This window comes from Chroicocephalus ridibundus, chromosome 3 (assembly GCF_963924245.1).
Source record: "Chroicocephalus ridibundus chromosome 3, bChrRid1.1, whole genome shotgun sequence".
Taxonomy (NCBI): Eukaryota; Metazoa; Chordata; class Aves; order Charadriiformes; family Laridae; genus Chroicocephalus; species Chroicocephalus ridibundus.
Genome location: NC_086286.1, coordinates 34,774,815 through 34,793,787, shown reverse-complemented (window position 1 = coordinate 34,793,787; position 18,973 = coordinate 34,774,815). Strand labels below are relative to the sequence as shown.

General features: G+C 34.3%; 1 protein-coding gene across 1 annotated transcript in view; it reads right to left on the bottom strand.

Annotated features, from left to right (window-relative positions):
- Positions 1-18,973, bottom strand: part of KIF6 (kinesin family member 6) — a 172,156-nt gene that overhangs the window by 104,964 nt on the left and 48,219 nt on the right. The window contains exons 9-10 of the mRNA XM_063330983.1: positions 16,773-16,859; positions 12,606-12,709 (exon numbers count right to left, since the gene is read on the bottom strand). Coding sequence (XP_063187053.1) covers positions 12,606-12,709; positions 16,773-16,859 — 191 coding nt within the window. The remainder of the gene's footprint in view (positions 1-12,605; positions 12,710-16,772; positions 16,860-18,973) is intronic.

Genomic DNA, 18,973 nt, shown 5'->3' with positions numbered 1-18,973 from the left:
GAGCAATCGGTCCTTACATTTACTGATGACCAGCTTCTGCTATTATGCTAAGGAGAACGATTAATATTTGCACACCCTCTCAAAACAGAAATTAGGAAATTTAGCTGCTCAAAGAAGAGAGTTTTGAAAACGAACTTGCAAAACGAATGAGCATGCTTGGCACAGAATACATAACATGTTTAAAAATTTCTAAGTTTCCAAGCTTTTCTCCTCCCAGAACATCCCAGGCTGAATGTTAATTTCCCCACTATACCTATTGCCAAAAGTAAATAGGAACATAATCTAGAAAAAACAAGGGTGTTCATGTACATAGGCTCTACGACATGGCTGATGGTATTTACGATGAAAAACAGATAGAATCAAGCAGAAAAAAATAAATCAACCCAGAAATATACAAAACCACCTTCGATAGTATTTATGAACACTGTTGCTTTCAGTATGAGATTTCTTTTTTGTTTCTTGATGTTATTTATGAAGACTAGCAAAACAGCAGTGCTGGACTTTATTGTTCTTATATGAGAGAAGGACTGCAGAAGAAATAAGTTCCTTTTTTGGCATTCTATTTATCATCAACTTACAAAATGGGCTTATTACAAGCCCTTTGTAAGACATCCATCAGTAGCAAAGAATTATCCCCCAATTAAAATTAAATATAATCTACACAAAGACCTAGTGATGAAATGACAACAAAAAGCCTAGTAACAGATACCTCTCACTCGCTGGAGCAGAAAGCACAATAAAGAGATGGTCTTTATACTATTGTCTGAAGATCAACACCAGGAATTCGATTTCACACTGGAGAGACCTTTACAAAAAATACTTAGCCCCCAGGTCTTCTCACTTCTCAGTTTAGAAGCTGAAGTGCACTGGGCTTGATGGGAAAAAGCAATGATGGAAACTGTTTAATTAACTGAAATTCAATGGAAACCTAATTATGGGGTTAGTGACAAACACAGAACTGAAAATTACTGAATTGCTTACAAGTCACACTTAATTGCTTCAGTGGAAATATGCAGCACATATCTTTATTTCAGAATTTGGTACGCTTTTAATGTAAGATGGTCAATTTAAGTTCTTTAAGTTTGAGGGAGTTTTGTTATACTGGTGAGTTACATCAGAAAGAGTGGTCAGGCACTGGAACAGCCTGCCCAGGGAGGTGGTTGAGTCACCATCCCTAGAGGTGTTTAAGAAATGTCTAGATGTGTCACTTCAGGGCATGCTCGAGTGGCAGAGATCGTAGGTTGTTCGGTTGGACTCGATGATCTTAAGGGTCCTTTCCAACCATGAAGATTCTGTGATTCTGTGAAAAGGCTGCATTAATCTGAAATAAAAGTACCTAGACACAAGATACTTGCACTGAAAGTACAAAACTAACATAAAAAAACCCCAACCCTAAAAGTATATTTTAGAAATGCTAAAATCTCTGTTTCTGTGTAGAAACAAATATCATCTAACAGCCTTTTGTTTGTTGTAGTTAATAACATTAGCAAGCCAGCTGCTGCATTCTTCATTAGTTTCGCTTACTAAGGCCCTCAATAATGTTTCCATGCAGAAATTCGTGCTAATCAAATCTGCAGCATGGATAATCATAGCTAATTTCACATGACAGGAAAAAAGATTTAAAATCAGTGTCAGATGAAGATGTCTATTCTGACTTCTGGAGATCCAAAATGGTTCTCTTTTTTTCCTTTTCCCTTGTATGTTGTTAGGTAAAGGAAACTATAGACCATTAAATATTTATTATTTAATGTTATTACAGCAGATGAAGCCTAAAAAGGGGATTTTTCATAAGTCTCCATTCTTTCTTCATAGGACTGGGAGGTTCTGCCCTAAGAACAGCAGGCCTAACTTATACTAATAAGAGCAAGGACGTACTGAAGCCTATTGCCAGAATCCTGCTGTAGCAGGAAGAATAGTTTTCCCAACAGAAATTCCCCGAAGGAGGAAGAATATGAAAGTACCGAACAAAGACCCATTTTCTGTGAAAAAACAGCAGTAAACAAAGAATGGGGTTTTGTTCATCAGAAAAAAAAAGAAAAACAGAAAACATGAGTAAAAAATTCCACACACACAAAAAATAATTTTCTAAGTCAATGCCAAGGGAACAGTATCACGTCATATATGAGATTAATTTAAAACTCATTTTGATAGCAGTCTTATACATATTAACATAGGACAAACAGAAAGGTATTACAGTGCTGATCCAGGTGAGTTTGAATTATGATAGCAGACTTTGAAAACACAAGCTGTGTCAAGCACAAGTCTGTTCTTACACTGATGCTGCAAAGAAAACTCACAGTAACACAGTCATAAACAGTTGGGATGGAAACGTGTTAAACTAACACTGCTTTCTGGTTAGTGACTGTGAATCAATCCCAAAATCTTGGTCAAGCATTTCCCTCTTTATAGTTTTTTTGCAAATAATGTAAACACACACTGTACTGCAGCTCACAGACAGCTCTTTCATTATCAACTTTATTTCTCTCCTGTTACTTTCCACCCTTCAGGAATTCTTTTTTAATGAATGAAGCCTGCTTACCATTTAGACCACACATAAATCACAAAAGCTTTCTATCCACATTACTTTAGATTCCACACATTTTTTCTGATAGCCCAACTCCAGAACGATTAGATGAGCACTGTGCTACTTCAGTTTTACCCGTTCATTAAATAAGACTTCCATGTTTTTAAAAAAATCCACTTCTGAATCAGTCATATGTTTGCATGAATCAGGATGCAAATTACACAGCTGAAATGCATCAGAAAAGCACTCCCAGCCAACTGAGAGTATGTTTTTAAAGTTTAGAGCTCTCAATAGCATGCATGGTCTCAAAACACAGATTTGGAAGGACTCATTTTGACCTTGCTTTATGTGCCATGATTCATTTCTGGGAGAGCTTGCCTTTTAACCCCTGATCGCTAACAGTGTATATGATGTATCAAAATTAAGTTCGCTTAAAGAGCAATTAATTTTGTGTGTCAGCTGTGAACTCTGTGACAAGCAAAATGGAAATCCAACTTTATGAAAAATAGGAAGCAAACAAGCTACTGAAACACTTGAGGTAATCGGAGAGGTTGCTTCAATTAAAGAAGTTCGCATACCCAAACTTTTGCAACAGCTTTCCTATTGGTAACATACTCCACATCAATATTTTCTTTACATATTAATTTTGAAAATTACCCTTAAGTTTAATAATGATGTCTATGTTATTAAAAAAAACCCACAACTCCACATCTCCACATCTTTTATATATATCTAAAAATGCATGACAGTTGAAGCAAAATTGCCAGTATATTTAAAAAGAGCTAACCACATAAAATATCTCAAGCGTGCATCAGTATGAGAGACCATGGAGATTCTAAGCAACAAATTTTATCAATAATGCTATGGAGGACAGCAGAAAAAAGGGAAGGTATTTCCAGGTATTGTTGCTAACGGCACGACAAAGAAGATAAAGTACACAGAACACATTTGAGCTTGCCCTGAGAAGAGCTGTAATATATTACTGATCGGTAGTGGACATGACAGCAATCGCCTAACATGTAATTGACATATATAGAGGATAATGCTGTATTCTGTACCCAGAAATAACTGCTTAACCTCTAATTTAACAAAAGGGGGTTAACTCCTGGGTGAAATAATAACAATTAAGGTAACTAAATAGTGGAACCAGTTACCTAAGCCTTTATACAATTCCCTCAGTAGATATTTTTAAGAACAGTTTTATTAACATAGCTGTGGAATAGGCTGCACTGATCTGGCGCAGTCTTAGAGCAGGGAAGGAAGAACAACAAGTCCTTGAGTGTCTTCTGTTTCTACAGTCTGGAACATTTTTACACTTTTTTTTCCACTTTAAATATCTTTACAGTGCTGTAACAACTGAAAATATCTATTACGTGACGATAAAGACAAAGATCCCCTTTCTGCTACTGATTGCAATTAAATGAAAAAGTCTAAACATAATACACTTCGTACTGAAGTGTTTACATGTGTATGAACGAGGAAGTCAAGCACCAGTAAAGCTGCACACTACAAATTCGCTGTGAGGTTCAGTTTCATCCTGCAAACTGAAAACGCATTCTAAGCCAGTCTGTAAATAATGATATTGAATTATACTAGCAACTGTGCTTTAAGAAACAAAATTATGGGTGAAATTAAAGTAATTGCTGCAACAAGAGGCAGAACTTCTACTTGTTTTTTCTGGTTTTGTTTTGTTTTTTGGGTTTTTTTTTGGGGTTTTTTTTAGGGAACAGTTCTGAAACCAAAGGCTGGGCTCTGAGGCACCAATTGCTTCTCAGGAGTTATTTTCAATGGCGTAGTCAGTCAGACAGATGGAAACTGAACTGACACTTCTGTCAGATGTTCCTCCAGCTAGCCACTATGAAATAATCATACAAAAAAACCCAAAACAAAAAATCTTGATGAGGTAAAGTGAAACAGAAGTAGGTCTGCATTAACTTTGATAAAATATGCAAAACTATTTTATTGCAGCCTTCCTCCCAAATTATGTATTTAAAAAAACCCAACACAAAAAATCTTGATGAGGTGAAGGGAAACAGAAGTAGGTCTGCATTAACTTTGATAAAATATGCAAAACTTTATTTTATTGCAGCCTTCCTCCCAAATTATGTATTTAAAAAAACCCAACAAACAACTTTGTGGGTAATTTTCTAGTATTTTCAATTTCTTGGTTTCATAGTAGATTATTCAAAGACAAAGAATAGTCCAGAAATGACCAGAGTGCTTCATATAGCCAGGCAATAGAAAACTGAATGAGAATATGGAAATGTAAATTCTAATATTGATTTATTTAAGTTCATGGACATTTAACTACCTTTCTTTGTACCTCAATTTGTGCACCCATGAAACAGGCAATTATACAAAGTTATCTAAGAGATTCACAGAATATTAGATTACATGAACTATGTAGATACTCCAGAAATCATGCACGAGTCCAGAATTTTTAATCCAATGACATTACATATAGGGACTGATCCTGCAAGATGTTAACTTAAACTCCTTAAAACCCTCAGATAATGAGTTGGAAAGCCTCAGAAATACCATTGGTAATCAGCTGAAAACAAAGTACTACAAACCTAAATTATTCTTGAAAACAAATACTTCAGATTTTCAAAATCTTACCACTGCTGTAATCTGAAGCTCTTAAATATTATTTTGGAGCTTTCTATTAAATATTAAAGTTTGGAAAACTTCTGGCCTTTGAGTCAGTATAGTGAAGTGAATCCTATGATACTTCCACAAGTAAATATTATGACCTTTCAACCTCCAAGTCTTTCTTAAGCCTGCATAGATAACAATACTCTTAAATGGTAAAAATAAAGCTTGTGAGTAAGACTTGAATAATGTTATCAATACAGCAATGTTCCTGAAGAGGAAGTCACGGTATCTCACAAAACAAAACAGAAGCAACCCAAAACCAAAGAGCCACAGACATAGTAAAAATTAAGTTTGCATATTTAGAAGTGTAAAAAGAACAGATGAAAACAGAGAACGTGCAATATGGCCAATGATTTACATGTACAGAGATAAACCCATTTTCATAAATATTTAATGTTGGCTGGTATCTATTGGTCCAATATGAACATGTTTGTTAGACCAAATGGTCTTTCCTAACTTTCTATTCCTAATTATCTAATATTTTCAGCAGGGGCCAAGTGCTTATAAAATAACTGATAGTAGAGCTAAAGCACAATCTTCCCTATCGATAATGAGTAGAAACAAATAGATCTTTGAATATCATGTGCATTTTGTTAATACTATAGGCAACAACTAGTATTTATATCCTGCTCTTCCCATAGCCAACAGGCTAGCATCCAAAGAGACTACCTAAATTCAAGCGGGCATGGAACATCTGGATTTTTTTCCCAGTTGTATCTAATTCAGTTATCTAAGGGTAAAAATTTTGAAAACAGGGGTCCTAATTTTGTAAAGCAATCAAACAAACAGCATCATACACACAGATGAATGATTACCGTTAAACACTTGCATTGCACAGTAGAGAAGCATACACCTCCCATTACAGATATAATCATCCTTTTTTTTCATTAGACATATGAGCAAAGTCATTTTTGCTACCTCCTTAAGAGAGAAGATTCTTCTGAACTAGGTGGCTACAGTGTGGCAAACAGTTGTAAAGAGCTTCTACACAGTTGAAAAACATTCATTCCAATGATGAAATGTACACAGATCTAAATCTTTGTAACGGTAAGTCAAGGAAAGATTTGTCATGGAATATAAAATGCCTAAGGCTAGCTTATACAGGGAAAAAAAAATGCCTACACTAATACTACACATGCAAATTTTTTTCAGAAAAGAAACATATCAAGTAGCTTGCCAAGTAAATGATTTCCTTCTTTAACAGCACTGTATAATACCAAACAAAAAGCATATACATAAAGAAATGTTACTCACTGCCAGATAATATTTGTGGCCATAACAGTAGTCCTATTCTAATCACTAGAGTATATCTAAAAGTAGCAAGAGAAAGCTAAGTGTCAGTTTATCAAAATTTGAAAAAATACAAATATCTCCAAGGAGAAGGTAGCAAGAACTTGAAATAAAAAGAAAGAACATAGGACAAGCATAAAAACTACTCAAGGAAGTCAAAAGGACTCATACGGATGAACACCGAGACTTTCCTACACTATAGAAGAGAGAGGTAGTTTTGAAAAAAATTGTGTGGAATGTCATGTACAGGTTATTAATTTTAAAGACGTAAAAGCTCAGAAGAAATTTTCAAAAAGTATTTACAGTGCCAAAAGATGCAAACAGGTATTTAGTGGTATGTTCAGAAGCAACTCAGCTGACCAAGCATTCAATGAATTTCAGTGGGATTCAAAAAAGCTGCTATGATCAGACACATTTGAACATACATATTTGGAAATTGGCTCCAAGATTTTTTTCAAACACCTAAATAATCAAATTCAGCTATGCTATCTTTTCTCCATATACCTCACTAATATAAGTTATGCTATATTGCATTACCTTTCTTGAAACCATGTGACTTTTGAATATTAGAAAACAGGACATACTAAGTAGTCTCCTTTTTTTTTCATGGTAAAACAAACTTGCGAATCTTTGAGGAGCACTCTAAATTATCTCTTAATAGTTTCAATGTAAAATGTGACCAGGTTAAAGAATATAAGAGTTATTTTCTACTTTCAGTGATCTTGGAACAAAATAGCAAGATCAAATAAAAGTATTTACACTTAATATAACCATCCAGCTTAGGTACCTGCATTAGGAATCTGAACTTCCTGCGCTGTCACTAAAGATTTTATAACATGTAAGTGAAAAAATGCCCTCTAGAGAAATACATTGATTTAACAGCATTCTAAATCAGGCATCTGAGCCAGAAGTTGTTGTGACACATCTGAAGACTACTTTATAGTTAAGGTAGCTTCTTTTCTCTTGAATATCGCCTACACAGCTTATGTCAGTCAGCCTGCTCACTTCTACACAAATGCACTGCCTGCAAAGCTGTGTTGACATAAGGCAAGGTAATATGCTTCTATTTCTTCCACCTTGCACCTGAAATTGAACACTGACATCAGCAAATAAGAACATTTGCTCTGCTTTGTAAATGAAACCATTTGTTCAACAGCTTAAGTATGAGTAACTGTTAAAGCTCTATATTGTACAACAGTGCAATATTGTTAATACCGTGATAGCATACAGATGTCACAATGTTGAAACAGAAAAACGAAAGGCAGAAAGAAGTAATGAGAAATCCAGGACTTGAATAAGATGAACAATATATGACTGTTGAAGTAAAAAATAGAAGCGTCTGTAATAACATATGTATCTGGAAGAAATAAGGTAAAGTTATTAATAAATTAAAGTGCTAAGCCAGTACTTCCGGTCCTAGAGAATTCCAACTGGCAAAGGCTCTGGAAGCGTGGGTGCTCTGGAACACAGGACCTTGATTTGAAACCCTGACTTTCTGGGCACACATTGTAAATTGCTAGTGAGCTCATTTATAACAAAAAAAATAAAATCCCAAATGATTCAAACAAAAAGGACTCTCCCTTTTACTTTTGGCTTGCTTCTCACAGAAAGACAAAAAAAAAAAAAAGAAATGCCTTTTAATTCTGTTCTAAAGCATAACAGAAAAGCCTGTGAGACTACAGTTTCAGTTTCCTTCTATTGGGGATGTATGTTGTTATTTTCTATATTTTTTAAAAATAGTCCAAAGTGTTCCTTTTTTTCCCTGCCCCCTAAACAAGGAACTAATTCTCCAGCTCAAAGACATACTTAGAGATCAGCCCTTTACAGTTGAGGAAGTAGATGGCGAGATCCAAAGCAAGCAATTCAGATTTTGGAAGCATTTTATGAACTACATTCTGAACCACTTGTGCAGTCTAGCTGAATTTTTTATGCTGCTCTTTTCAAATAAACAAAATGATAGTGGCAGAATTCATGTGTGTTTAACATTTATAAGAATAAAAGAATAAAATCAAAATTATGACACAGTAATGTAAAAGTTTTCCATTTACCACAGAATTCTGAAGTAAGAATTCCAGACAACTGTGGCTTTATTCACAGGATTGATAGGTTGTGTTGTTTTATAATTTAGCCTTCACAAGAAAAGTCAAGAACATTTGTTTTCCATTTTGTTTTAAGTTTAGTGAATGGCAATGTGAGATTGTAGTGGCTATGAAGAAAGCCTATTTGACAGATGTTTTTTTCCTTCCATTAAATGGATAAGAAAAAAAAAATAATCCCTGAAGACACTTCTTTGATTTAAGTGTGAAAAAAACAATGAAGAATGATCTACAGATTGAGTAGCCCACTGGTTTCTTTTGGAATGCCCTGAAAGTAAAAAAGTGGATTGAAGCTCATTACTGTAAGAAATGTTTTGGCATTTCTTGACTGAGTCAAGAAACATACAAAATATCATTTTAACATATTATTAATACTTATTTCCAGGGCAATCACTAACACTTATTTCCTGCAACAGATGTAGAGAGCAAACCACTGTATTAGAATTAAAAAAATATTATTGGATCTACACATATACCACTGGACTCCGTTTCATTTTGGCATCCATCTTCTACTGAAAAGTGCGTGAGATAAAGACTTGTGCAGAGACAACAAAATGAACGTGTGCTTAGTGCATGGAGTTCGTCATTCACATGTTTTGTATCTTTGATCATCTGTGTTCAGAATCAAAGAACAAATACAAGAATGTTTTCAGAAGACGAACTTTGCTCTCACCTCCCTTGAAATGTGTGTGATGAATCAGAATAAGAATTAAAATGCATTGATTTTTGATAAGATTATCTTTAGTAACACTTCTCCTTACTAGTTAATGACCTTATTTGTAATAAAATGAAAGACTTTTGTTAAAGTTTAAGAATTTTGAAAAGAACTACATAAACTTGGATTATTTTAGAGATATACATATCATATATATGTATACACACATATAAATATACAGTTTAAGTTTAAACAGAAGATATCCTAACCAAGCAGAAATGACTAAATACTATTTTAAATCCATAGTGACCCTAATTAAAAAAAGCATCAGTCAAAACCAAAGAGATTATTCTGTCTGGAATCCCCTACTTATCACTAAGAACCATCATCCTAAGAACAATTCTTGGGGAGTGACTCCAAAAAAAGTGGAACACAGTATATTGCATTATCACCTATACTATGTTTCTTTTCCTCTTCTGTCTTTCATAACAATCTGATCCATATGTCTCCTGATAATTAAAACTATTTAGGTTTCATTACAGATGCAAAACTATATGCAAACCACAACATAGACATTTTCCAGTAATAGTAAATACTATTTTATCAGCCCTCATCCAGGTCAATACTTCTGTTTGGACTACTTGCATATTTATTCTTCAATGTTAACAAACTCTCCAGATAACGAGTAGTTTCCAACTCAGATGGCCAGTCTCAATAAACAGAATTGTCACAAAGATTTGCTGTGTTATGCATTGGTAGACTCTTAACTGGAGACGGAACACTTAGATGCTATCTGTTGATTTTCATAAATGCTCAGGACGTTTACAGACAGGAGTCTCAGAGAGATGTAAACCAGCATGGTCACAAATATTATCACCATACAAAAGCGAACTCAAAATGTGTACGTGTGCAAAAGCACAGAAAGACATTTTCATTGAAATAGTGGCTTTTTATACTATTTCATTATACTTCCATTTGGGTGTTCAGTCCACATCAGTTGTTTACCTGGGAAGACTCTGCTTGCAAGAACCTGATATTTGATATTTTCCCCCACCTGAACTGTTCAAAAAACAGATTGACTTATCTTTCAACATTCCATTCAACTACAGCATATAGTAGTAATAAGGCAGTCTGACTCATCTATATGACAGTTACTCTCTAGCAGTATCTTCTGCTCTTTGCTTGAAACTATGCTACCCATAAAAACCCCGCTGTATATCCAATTATTTTTTCTATTTTAAGTCTACATTAAAAATAATGATATTTGAACACGGCCATTATATGGCATTTATGACTGATGAGGTTCATTGTTTGACATTCTTGTTTATTATTGATCCTCAGGAACAGTATTATATCTCAGTCAGCAGTACTTAAGCTTTGTTCTATATTTTAACTGCAGAACATTTGTTTCAAGAAAGAACTTATTTCTGAAACAATGAACACTGGTGTTACATGAGCCTGAGTAAACATAAATAAATGATAAATTTGAAAATCTTACAATTTTGTGTTGTCCTAATAGGGCTGAGGTCCTTGAAAGTTATTTCTCCTTCTGTGTCTAATTACAGATAGAAACTCATTAAGTCTCTTCCCTGCATCTTTCTGGAATGCAAAATTCCTTGCTGTGATCTCTGAAGCAACCTTTTCTGACAACACAATACACTATATATTGTGCTATATAGATAAAAAAGAAAAACATATGATTGATATTCTTTTTAATCACACATTTCCAAAACAAGGCCTCCCAGATGTACACTATAGTGCAACCGTATGCAGATGCAGTACGCTCCTAGTTTTCCTTTGCATATTCATATTCAAAACTTCCATCAACTGTGAGATCATTCCCATTTGTAAGACTGCCATTTTCATGGCAAAAAGTCAGATAGGGAATCTTAGAAAGTAAGATTCATGAACGTGGCCTAAAAAACCCAAATTATTTCCGAAAATCCAGTTTCTCTATACAAACTGAACAACAAACAAGACCACAGTCGAAAATTAATATGACAGATTTTTACAATAATGTTCGAAAAGTATGTCTTTAAATGAATACATAGATTATTTAAGTATATATGAATAAAGTCACTGAGAGTCACTTATCTTCTGAACGACTAGTTCTTTCAGGGTAAAAAAGAAACTAGCTAATAAGGACATTTAATTTTGCACGTAAAGAAAAAGAGAGATAATTCTCTGTTCTTGTTTCTTTAATTTTCTTTCTATGGCTTGATTTTGTCACATCCAGTGCTATCCTGTAATGTTCTTGGTGAATTTCACTCCCATACTTTTGGGCAGAATGATAAATATATATTAATCCAGTAAGAACTGAGGGGCCATTTATGGTTAGAAGATTACACTGGTAACTGCCTATGTTGAAAATTACTCAGATAACTATGCAAAAGAAGTACATACATAATGCTATCTAGGTGCTCATACTTGATATGGATGCCGTTTAGTTTCTGAACTAAAACAGAACAAAACAATCGAAACCAGGATTTAAGAATGAGAGCAATCTACATGATAAACTCGAGGTTCGAGATAGCAGCTTGCCCTCACGCCTCCAGAAACTCCTGGATGCCAGGGGAAAATGTTAGCACTGGTAGTTTTCTTCTGGACCAGTTCCAAGAGAAATTAAAATAAGACTAAAAATTCTCACAGCTTCAACTTAGTTGCCATTAATATACTAACCAAACAAAGTCCCTAGGTAGTTACTGCTTCCTTCATACAGATGAGGCATACAGATTAAATAGGTCCATCCTACAGAATCAATTAATTTTTCAAAACTGGGAGTTGAATTTGGTTATTTAGACCTAAGTAAATTCGACATTATACACAGAAAGTTCTTACATTCTGTACTGATGTGTTACAAAAAGCTGTGAGACGTTACAACACTTATGTGAATTAATCATGCATTTTCAATAGCATGCTCGATAAAAAAATTGAATATTTGGATTTTAAGACATTGATTAATTGTGTATCAGCAATGCAAGATTTCTCTTGGCCTATGTCAAACTAACACTGCAGCAGGATACTTCTCAGCACAAAGAGTATTTCTTGAATTCTACTCAAATTGTATATCCAGTTTTGAGAGGGACTGTTTTTTTATTCTGTGCTATTACACAACACTTCTTTTTGCCTGGCATCTGACAGGCATTCCCATCCTTTGCGTTTACTTTACTTCACTTCCTCAAAGCTGAGGCTGCAAAAACACAGCCAGCAGTCTCATACAGCTTTTCACGGAAAACTGACATTCTAACCTGGCACCTAACTTCACTTTATTATTCACCCAGAGAAGTTTAAAACTCTGAGATGGATTTAAATATTTATGCCAACAAAGAAACTGATGAAAAGTTTAACCACAAAAGAAGAAAATGAAAACAATGTAAGCCATTACTGAAGCAGCTCCTCTTGTGAAAGCGCTGACGTTCTTTGCTTGCCAGTCACCAGCTCCAGCTCATCCTTCAACTCCTGGATCTCCTTTTGCAGCTGGACAATCATCTACAAACAGCAAGGCATAAACCAAGCATCACCTACAAATTAATAGCTAGTTTACGATTTTTGCATTAGAAGGCTGAGTTTAGGGAAATACTATACTTTGGTTTTCTCTTTTTTAAAAACAGTCCAAACGCCTTAAATATACCAAGCACTTTTTTTCCTTTCCCATTTATAAAAACAAGAAAAGTCTTCCAAACACAGTAAATTCTATGTGTTAGAAGACATGGCTGTACAGAAGGAGTTCAAAAGATTGTTTGCAAAAGAGAAAAATAATTTGCCATTGGAATAAAAAGAGCTTTCTGACTCTTTAGTTTTGCCTGTTAGTAATGAAAACCCATTTAAAATAGAACTGATGTCTTTGTTAGAGAAAAGACAACTACACACCAGAAATGACTTTATTTTACCTTCCCTTTAGAAAAAGAAATTAAAAGAAATCTTAGTATTTTAATCTTAAGGGTTTTTTTTTCATGTAACATTCCACTCATTAGAATTATAGCATACTATAATTGTAGGATGTATCTGCTGCTAACAACAAACAAATAGTACAAATCAACATAATGAAATTAAATTGCATTAATGAATAGCAATGAATGAGAAAGTGACTTGAGAACGGTACTAGATTTTTAAATTCTAAGAGCTCATTATTGGAGCCTGTGCTTTTGGAAAAAAATGTCTGTATAAAACCATATTATACAAATCATTAACCTCTCAAAGCCAAATTCTACAAAGCAGAGAAAGTATGCAAATCCCTAAGTCTAAAACATGAACAAGCAAGTTCTTAGATACTTTACGATTGATCATTTCAATGATGCATCACCTTATAATGGCTCAAATATATCAGGAATCCAATAATATTTTTAGATGGATATAAGTACACTGATTCCATGTGCAAAATAAGTTTCCAAGAGAAGAATGTTTTCAAGGAAAAAATGAATCATTCTCAATTGCATGCACTTTCTAGAAATAAGACTGTTGAAACTGATGACACATTTTCACTGGATGTTAAATTTCCTCCAAACATTTGCATTTCTTTTGACATTTAAATTTAAACATGACTTCCTAAACTTTGAATGGGTATTTTTTCTTTAAAAATCAAAATATTCTAAATGTACATATGATTATTTCTTTTAACTCTAGGCTTACTGGTAATACATTTTTTACTATAAAGTATGAAAGACTAACATACAGTATTTAATTTAGGAATCTATTAAGGTGGTGAACTGTTAGTCACAGATGTTGCAAGAGTGCTTCAAGAATATTGCAGACCAATCATTATAACCTGATTTTAGGTTGTCTCACTGGTGCCACACTAATGTAGTCTGTGCCAATTACTGAGTCAATAAAAGAAAATTTGGGGCTGCAACATAAAAAGGCAGAAAGCTGACCTGATAGTACCATCCCTGTTCAATGTTCAAATTTGTTAGCATGATTAACCTCAACCCAACAACAGAAATACCATTTTCAGGATATGGATAAAAGACTGATTTTCAAATATTATTAAGACAAAAAAAATAATCTACAGAAGCATACGATTTTCATTTCTATTTTTAAAAGAATGCCAGCGGAGTTCAGATTTAATTCAGGCTCAACAGTTTGGTTTTCAGTTTAAGCCAAATCCTTTGTTAATGAGTAGGAGAGGTTTAAAGCTGAGTTGCTTAAAAAGTACAATGGGTACAAGTTCTTCTTAGTAAGATACATGGTCAGAAAGTCTCCATTATGAAGAATAAAGTTTATACAACAGCCAGACATAACTCAGAACTATCAAGGGGTGTTATGCACTCCCTTTATAAAGCATGCATTCAACTTACAGATGATAAATACTACAAATAAATGGCATTTGATTTTATGAAAAAAATTGTAAGTCCTGCACTTTACTGAATAATCAGGTTGCACCCTTGGAATATACTTTAGGTAGTTAAGATGGGCAACAAATTCCACAATGAGCACAGAGGCATATAAAGTCTAGGTACCTGTGCTCCCCTGCCTTTTCCACAAGAGGGGATGGTTTTCTAACTCTCCTGAGTCCACTTTTGTTTTACTTGCTAAATGATCCTGCAGAGCGAGACATACCAAACTCGTGGAGTATAGCTCCACAGGATGTAGTAAATGTTCAGGAGCCTGCATGTGTTCCACCTCAATCAAAGGCTTCTGTGGCCATGGAAGAAATGTTTTGCATGATTTGGTACTACAAAGCCTACACAGGAAAGAAAAAAAAAAAAAAAAAAAAAAAAAGGACAGACAGAAATGAAGAAGTTATTCAGTTCCTACTCCTACTGGGTTTTTTGTATTTGTTTATTTTTTGGCTGCTCTTTTTTTTGGTATGTGTGATGCTGGTACTGTTAGAAATTGTTTGGAAAGAAAAATAAATAGAACAATGACCAAAAAAGAAAAACAGCAGAAACCCTGACAAGAATCTCCTATTCCCTTTGAACTTTCAGGAAAAGAGAAAATAAAAGCACAATTATTAACAGTAACTGAAACATGTTAATTACCATCAAGTAACAATGAATGAAAGAATCAACCATCTAATCCCCCAATTTTTAGAGAACAAATGTTTCTTATGTCATATAATGCGGTCTAGCATTCAAGGGGAAAGCATTTCCTAGCCAGATCAGAAGGTCGTATGAGAACAAAATACATAAAACTTGTAATTAGAAATTAGTCACAAGAAATTCAGAAATACAGTAATAATTTTTCCCATTAAAAAGAAGGACAATACAATTAGCATATCATAAAAAATACAGGACCACTGAAATTAAGATAGTTCATTCAGATTTTACATACTTCAGAGGCAAAAAGCTACAGTTCAAACTTACAATTATGCTGTTAAAAACTATTTTTTAAATATTATCTGTTTATATATAAACAGAATAATATAATAGCTTAACTTGAACTTATTTTCCATCTGATGTCTCTGTAAGAGAGACAGAGGGTATGCTGAAATGCTTCAATAGTTCTTTCTTCATTATATCCATATATGCAGCTTTGGCATCAGCAGTGTAAACTCAGTCAAACACTTCCCATATCAGAAAACGTCTTTGATATACTGCATAAAACCCAGCTGATCCACTAGCTATCATTATCTGCAATACTATGTTGAACTAATCAATCCTCAATCATAGAATCATTGAATGGCTCAGGTGGGAAGGGACCTTAAAGATCATCTAGTTCCAAATCCCATTCCCTGGGCAGGGACACCTCACAGGTGTGCTCAATATTTATAAAGGAAATTTTCCAGGTAATGCAGAAAGTTATATTAAATATACTAAGAAAGGCCTCAATATAGTAGAACTTAGATTAAAGACTGCATCTTCAAACAAATCTGGTACGTAACAAGCGAGAGGTATATAAAATCTTTCAAAGGAAAGAATAACCAAATACTAAAAAGAAAACATAAAGTACTACAATTTTGTTATGGACATTAAAAGAAGAAACTTGTTTTCTATATGTGGCTTTGTGCTATCTATCCTTCTCTGTACTTCCTAAATCCCCAATCCATTCTGCAGAGCTCCTCTTCTGCTCTTTGGGATGTGAACATCAGCCTAATGCTTTAGCGTGGAAATCCTATTACTTGTCTTCCTTTTTTCCTAATGGTAACTTTACAGAGTTCTTTCTTCCTAGCTAAAGTGTTCACTGGGCCAGTCTCAAGGAAGGACTGTATCTGTACATTTCTTAGCTTTTTAATACATGAACTGTTTCAGTGCAGCAGTGTTCCTTCGTCAAGTGACAGTAACCTTAAGAGACTTTTTAAGAGCTCTAGGGACATCCAATTATCTGTGTTAGAAACTAACACCCTAAGAGAAGCAACACAGAGACAATAATGAAAGGGACCACTACTCCAGATGCCTTAAGAGCTGAGAAAGCCTTTAGAGGTTTTATAAAGGTCCATCTAATTATAACTATTTCCAAAAGAAAAAAAAATAGTAGTTATGTTATAGAAAAAAATGGAACTTGTATCTAAAAAAATTTAATGGGATGATTCAGTATAAAATCCTCAAAATGCATTTGAGTGCTACTGATTATGGAAATTTAAAACAAGCAATCTCTGCCCCCAGACTATTCTCACCAATCTGGGGTCAATTTCTTCATTAAGAACTGCTTCATTCTTTATAAGAGCAACTCGCTGTGCAAATCTGCAGGTTGATATAGATTCCTGGAAGGAATGAAGAAAAAAAAGAGAGAGAAAAAGAAAAATTTCAGTAGCCTTGTATCAGGTAAGTAAAACAGACTGCTAATGAAGTCATTGAACTATGTTTGTATTTTTTGTGTATTTTATAACTAATCTATCATTTCATATTCCAAAACAACACTATTCAAGGGAAATTAGGTTAGCATATTAATGACAGTGACATATAAAACTGTCAAATCATAGTACATATTTTATTGACCCAGTCAATCCACTGATAAACTCTGTTTCAAATGAGTCCCTGCTAGCATTAAAGCATAAGCAAGCCATACTGTTCAGAAGGTAGAAACTATTGAATGATGAGAAAAAGAGAAAATTAACTAAACCAAACTCCTAGGTGAAACTGGAACTAGAGAAGCACATGTAAAAGAAGCTGGGAAAAGAGATGAAGTCCTGGACAAACGAGAAACATGCTGGGAAAATTGAAACTAGGAGGCACACAGGAAAACTATGATACCAGATAAAAGACCGTCAGAGAGATGAGCTAAGATGGGGTGTGGGAGGACGGAAAGACAGGGAAGGAAAAAAAAAAAAAAAGAAAAAAAGAAAAGATACAAGACTGAGTTTGTGGAGAAAACTGCAACAATCAGTGTGTGGTCCCATCTAGGACACAGAATGAAATTGGGGATCCCCGAGTATCGTGTCTTCCTCTGAGATCAGCCAATACTAACATGCCAGACTCCCCTAGAGAACTTATCTATCTAATAAATAAAAAACAAGGAGTTAGCTCGAAGAATAAAACATCATGCAGTAGTCTTAGAATTTCCAATAATATGTGATAAACTCTATGATAAAATTTTCTGAGACATGCCAGTTTGCATTTAAAATGTAAGAATTTACACATAACTCCTATTTTAAGAGAATTTTACTACTGTTACAGACCCATACTTCAGAATCGAAGTAATTCTGCAGTTTTCAGTCCTCCATCATATGAAAATACCAACTTAAAATGATCACATACTTCTATTTCCACAGGACTCCTGTCTCTTTCAGTACTTGGAGGGGTGGTATTTGAGTTAGGGTTACATGATGAAAGACACTAGTGCTTATTGGAAAAGACATAATACATACACACACATAAAAGGAGGCAAAAGGAGGCCTTACAATTAAGACAGCTGCACATAGTCTTAGGTGGACTCTATTTTTGCCTCTGCTGTACAGTTCCTGTGCAACTATGATCAGCTAATGTGATTTTAATTAAGTCCTATATGTATACAATTATATGTATGGTACACATATATACATTTCCACCAGACCTCTTTACCTTGTTCAGTATGAAGCATGTGTTAAATTAATGAGTAGCTAAATCAATTCAGTCTTCAATGTTCAATATGTAAGCTAATCAGAATGGTAATCAAATCTGACAGCTACTAATTTCCTAATCACTTTTTTCTACCATCCTTATAGTTACAGTACCTGCGGGCTTCACAAAAATTAATCAATTAACCCTCTAGGTATTGCTTTGCTGCAAGTTGGTGGAATGACCACGCTTAACAAAAGGGAAACTGAGGTCAAAAGTAGCAAAAAAAAAATATTTTTCTGATTATTATCATTATATGATCTTCTATTCAAAACAGCTTCCACCCATCTTCAGTTACTTAGCTGTTTGTTATAGCTTTTCAGCTATAACAACTAACTTATCTACAATTCATAATCAAGATCTTCTTTCAAGCACCCCACAAAACTAGCATAAAAAATGTGATGCAGGTGATGTGAGAAGTTGTATACAAACTCTTTGGTAGAAGTAGGAATATCATCTAGTTCTCCACAATAATATTATGTTTGTCCTCTTCATAAGAGTTCCCCTTCTTACTTTGAATTCTCTGTTTCATTGCAAGAGACAAAGCTAGGTCCTTAAGAAAGTTGCTTTTATTATACAACTTCAATTCATACTAGGGGGCAATTCTGCCTTGTGCATCCTTTGTGAATGAAAGGTATATCCAATAGAAAAACCCAAACAAACAAGCAAACCAAACCTAACTATGCCTAATGACTCACAGAACTCCAAATTTAAATTGTGCAGCTATCCTAATTCTGACATTTTCTCATGTTTAGTAATTGACTTAACATCTGTCCTAATA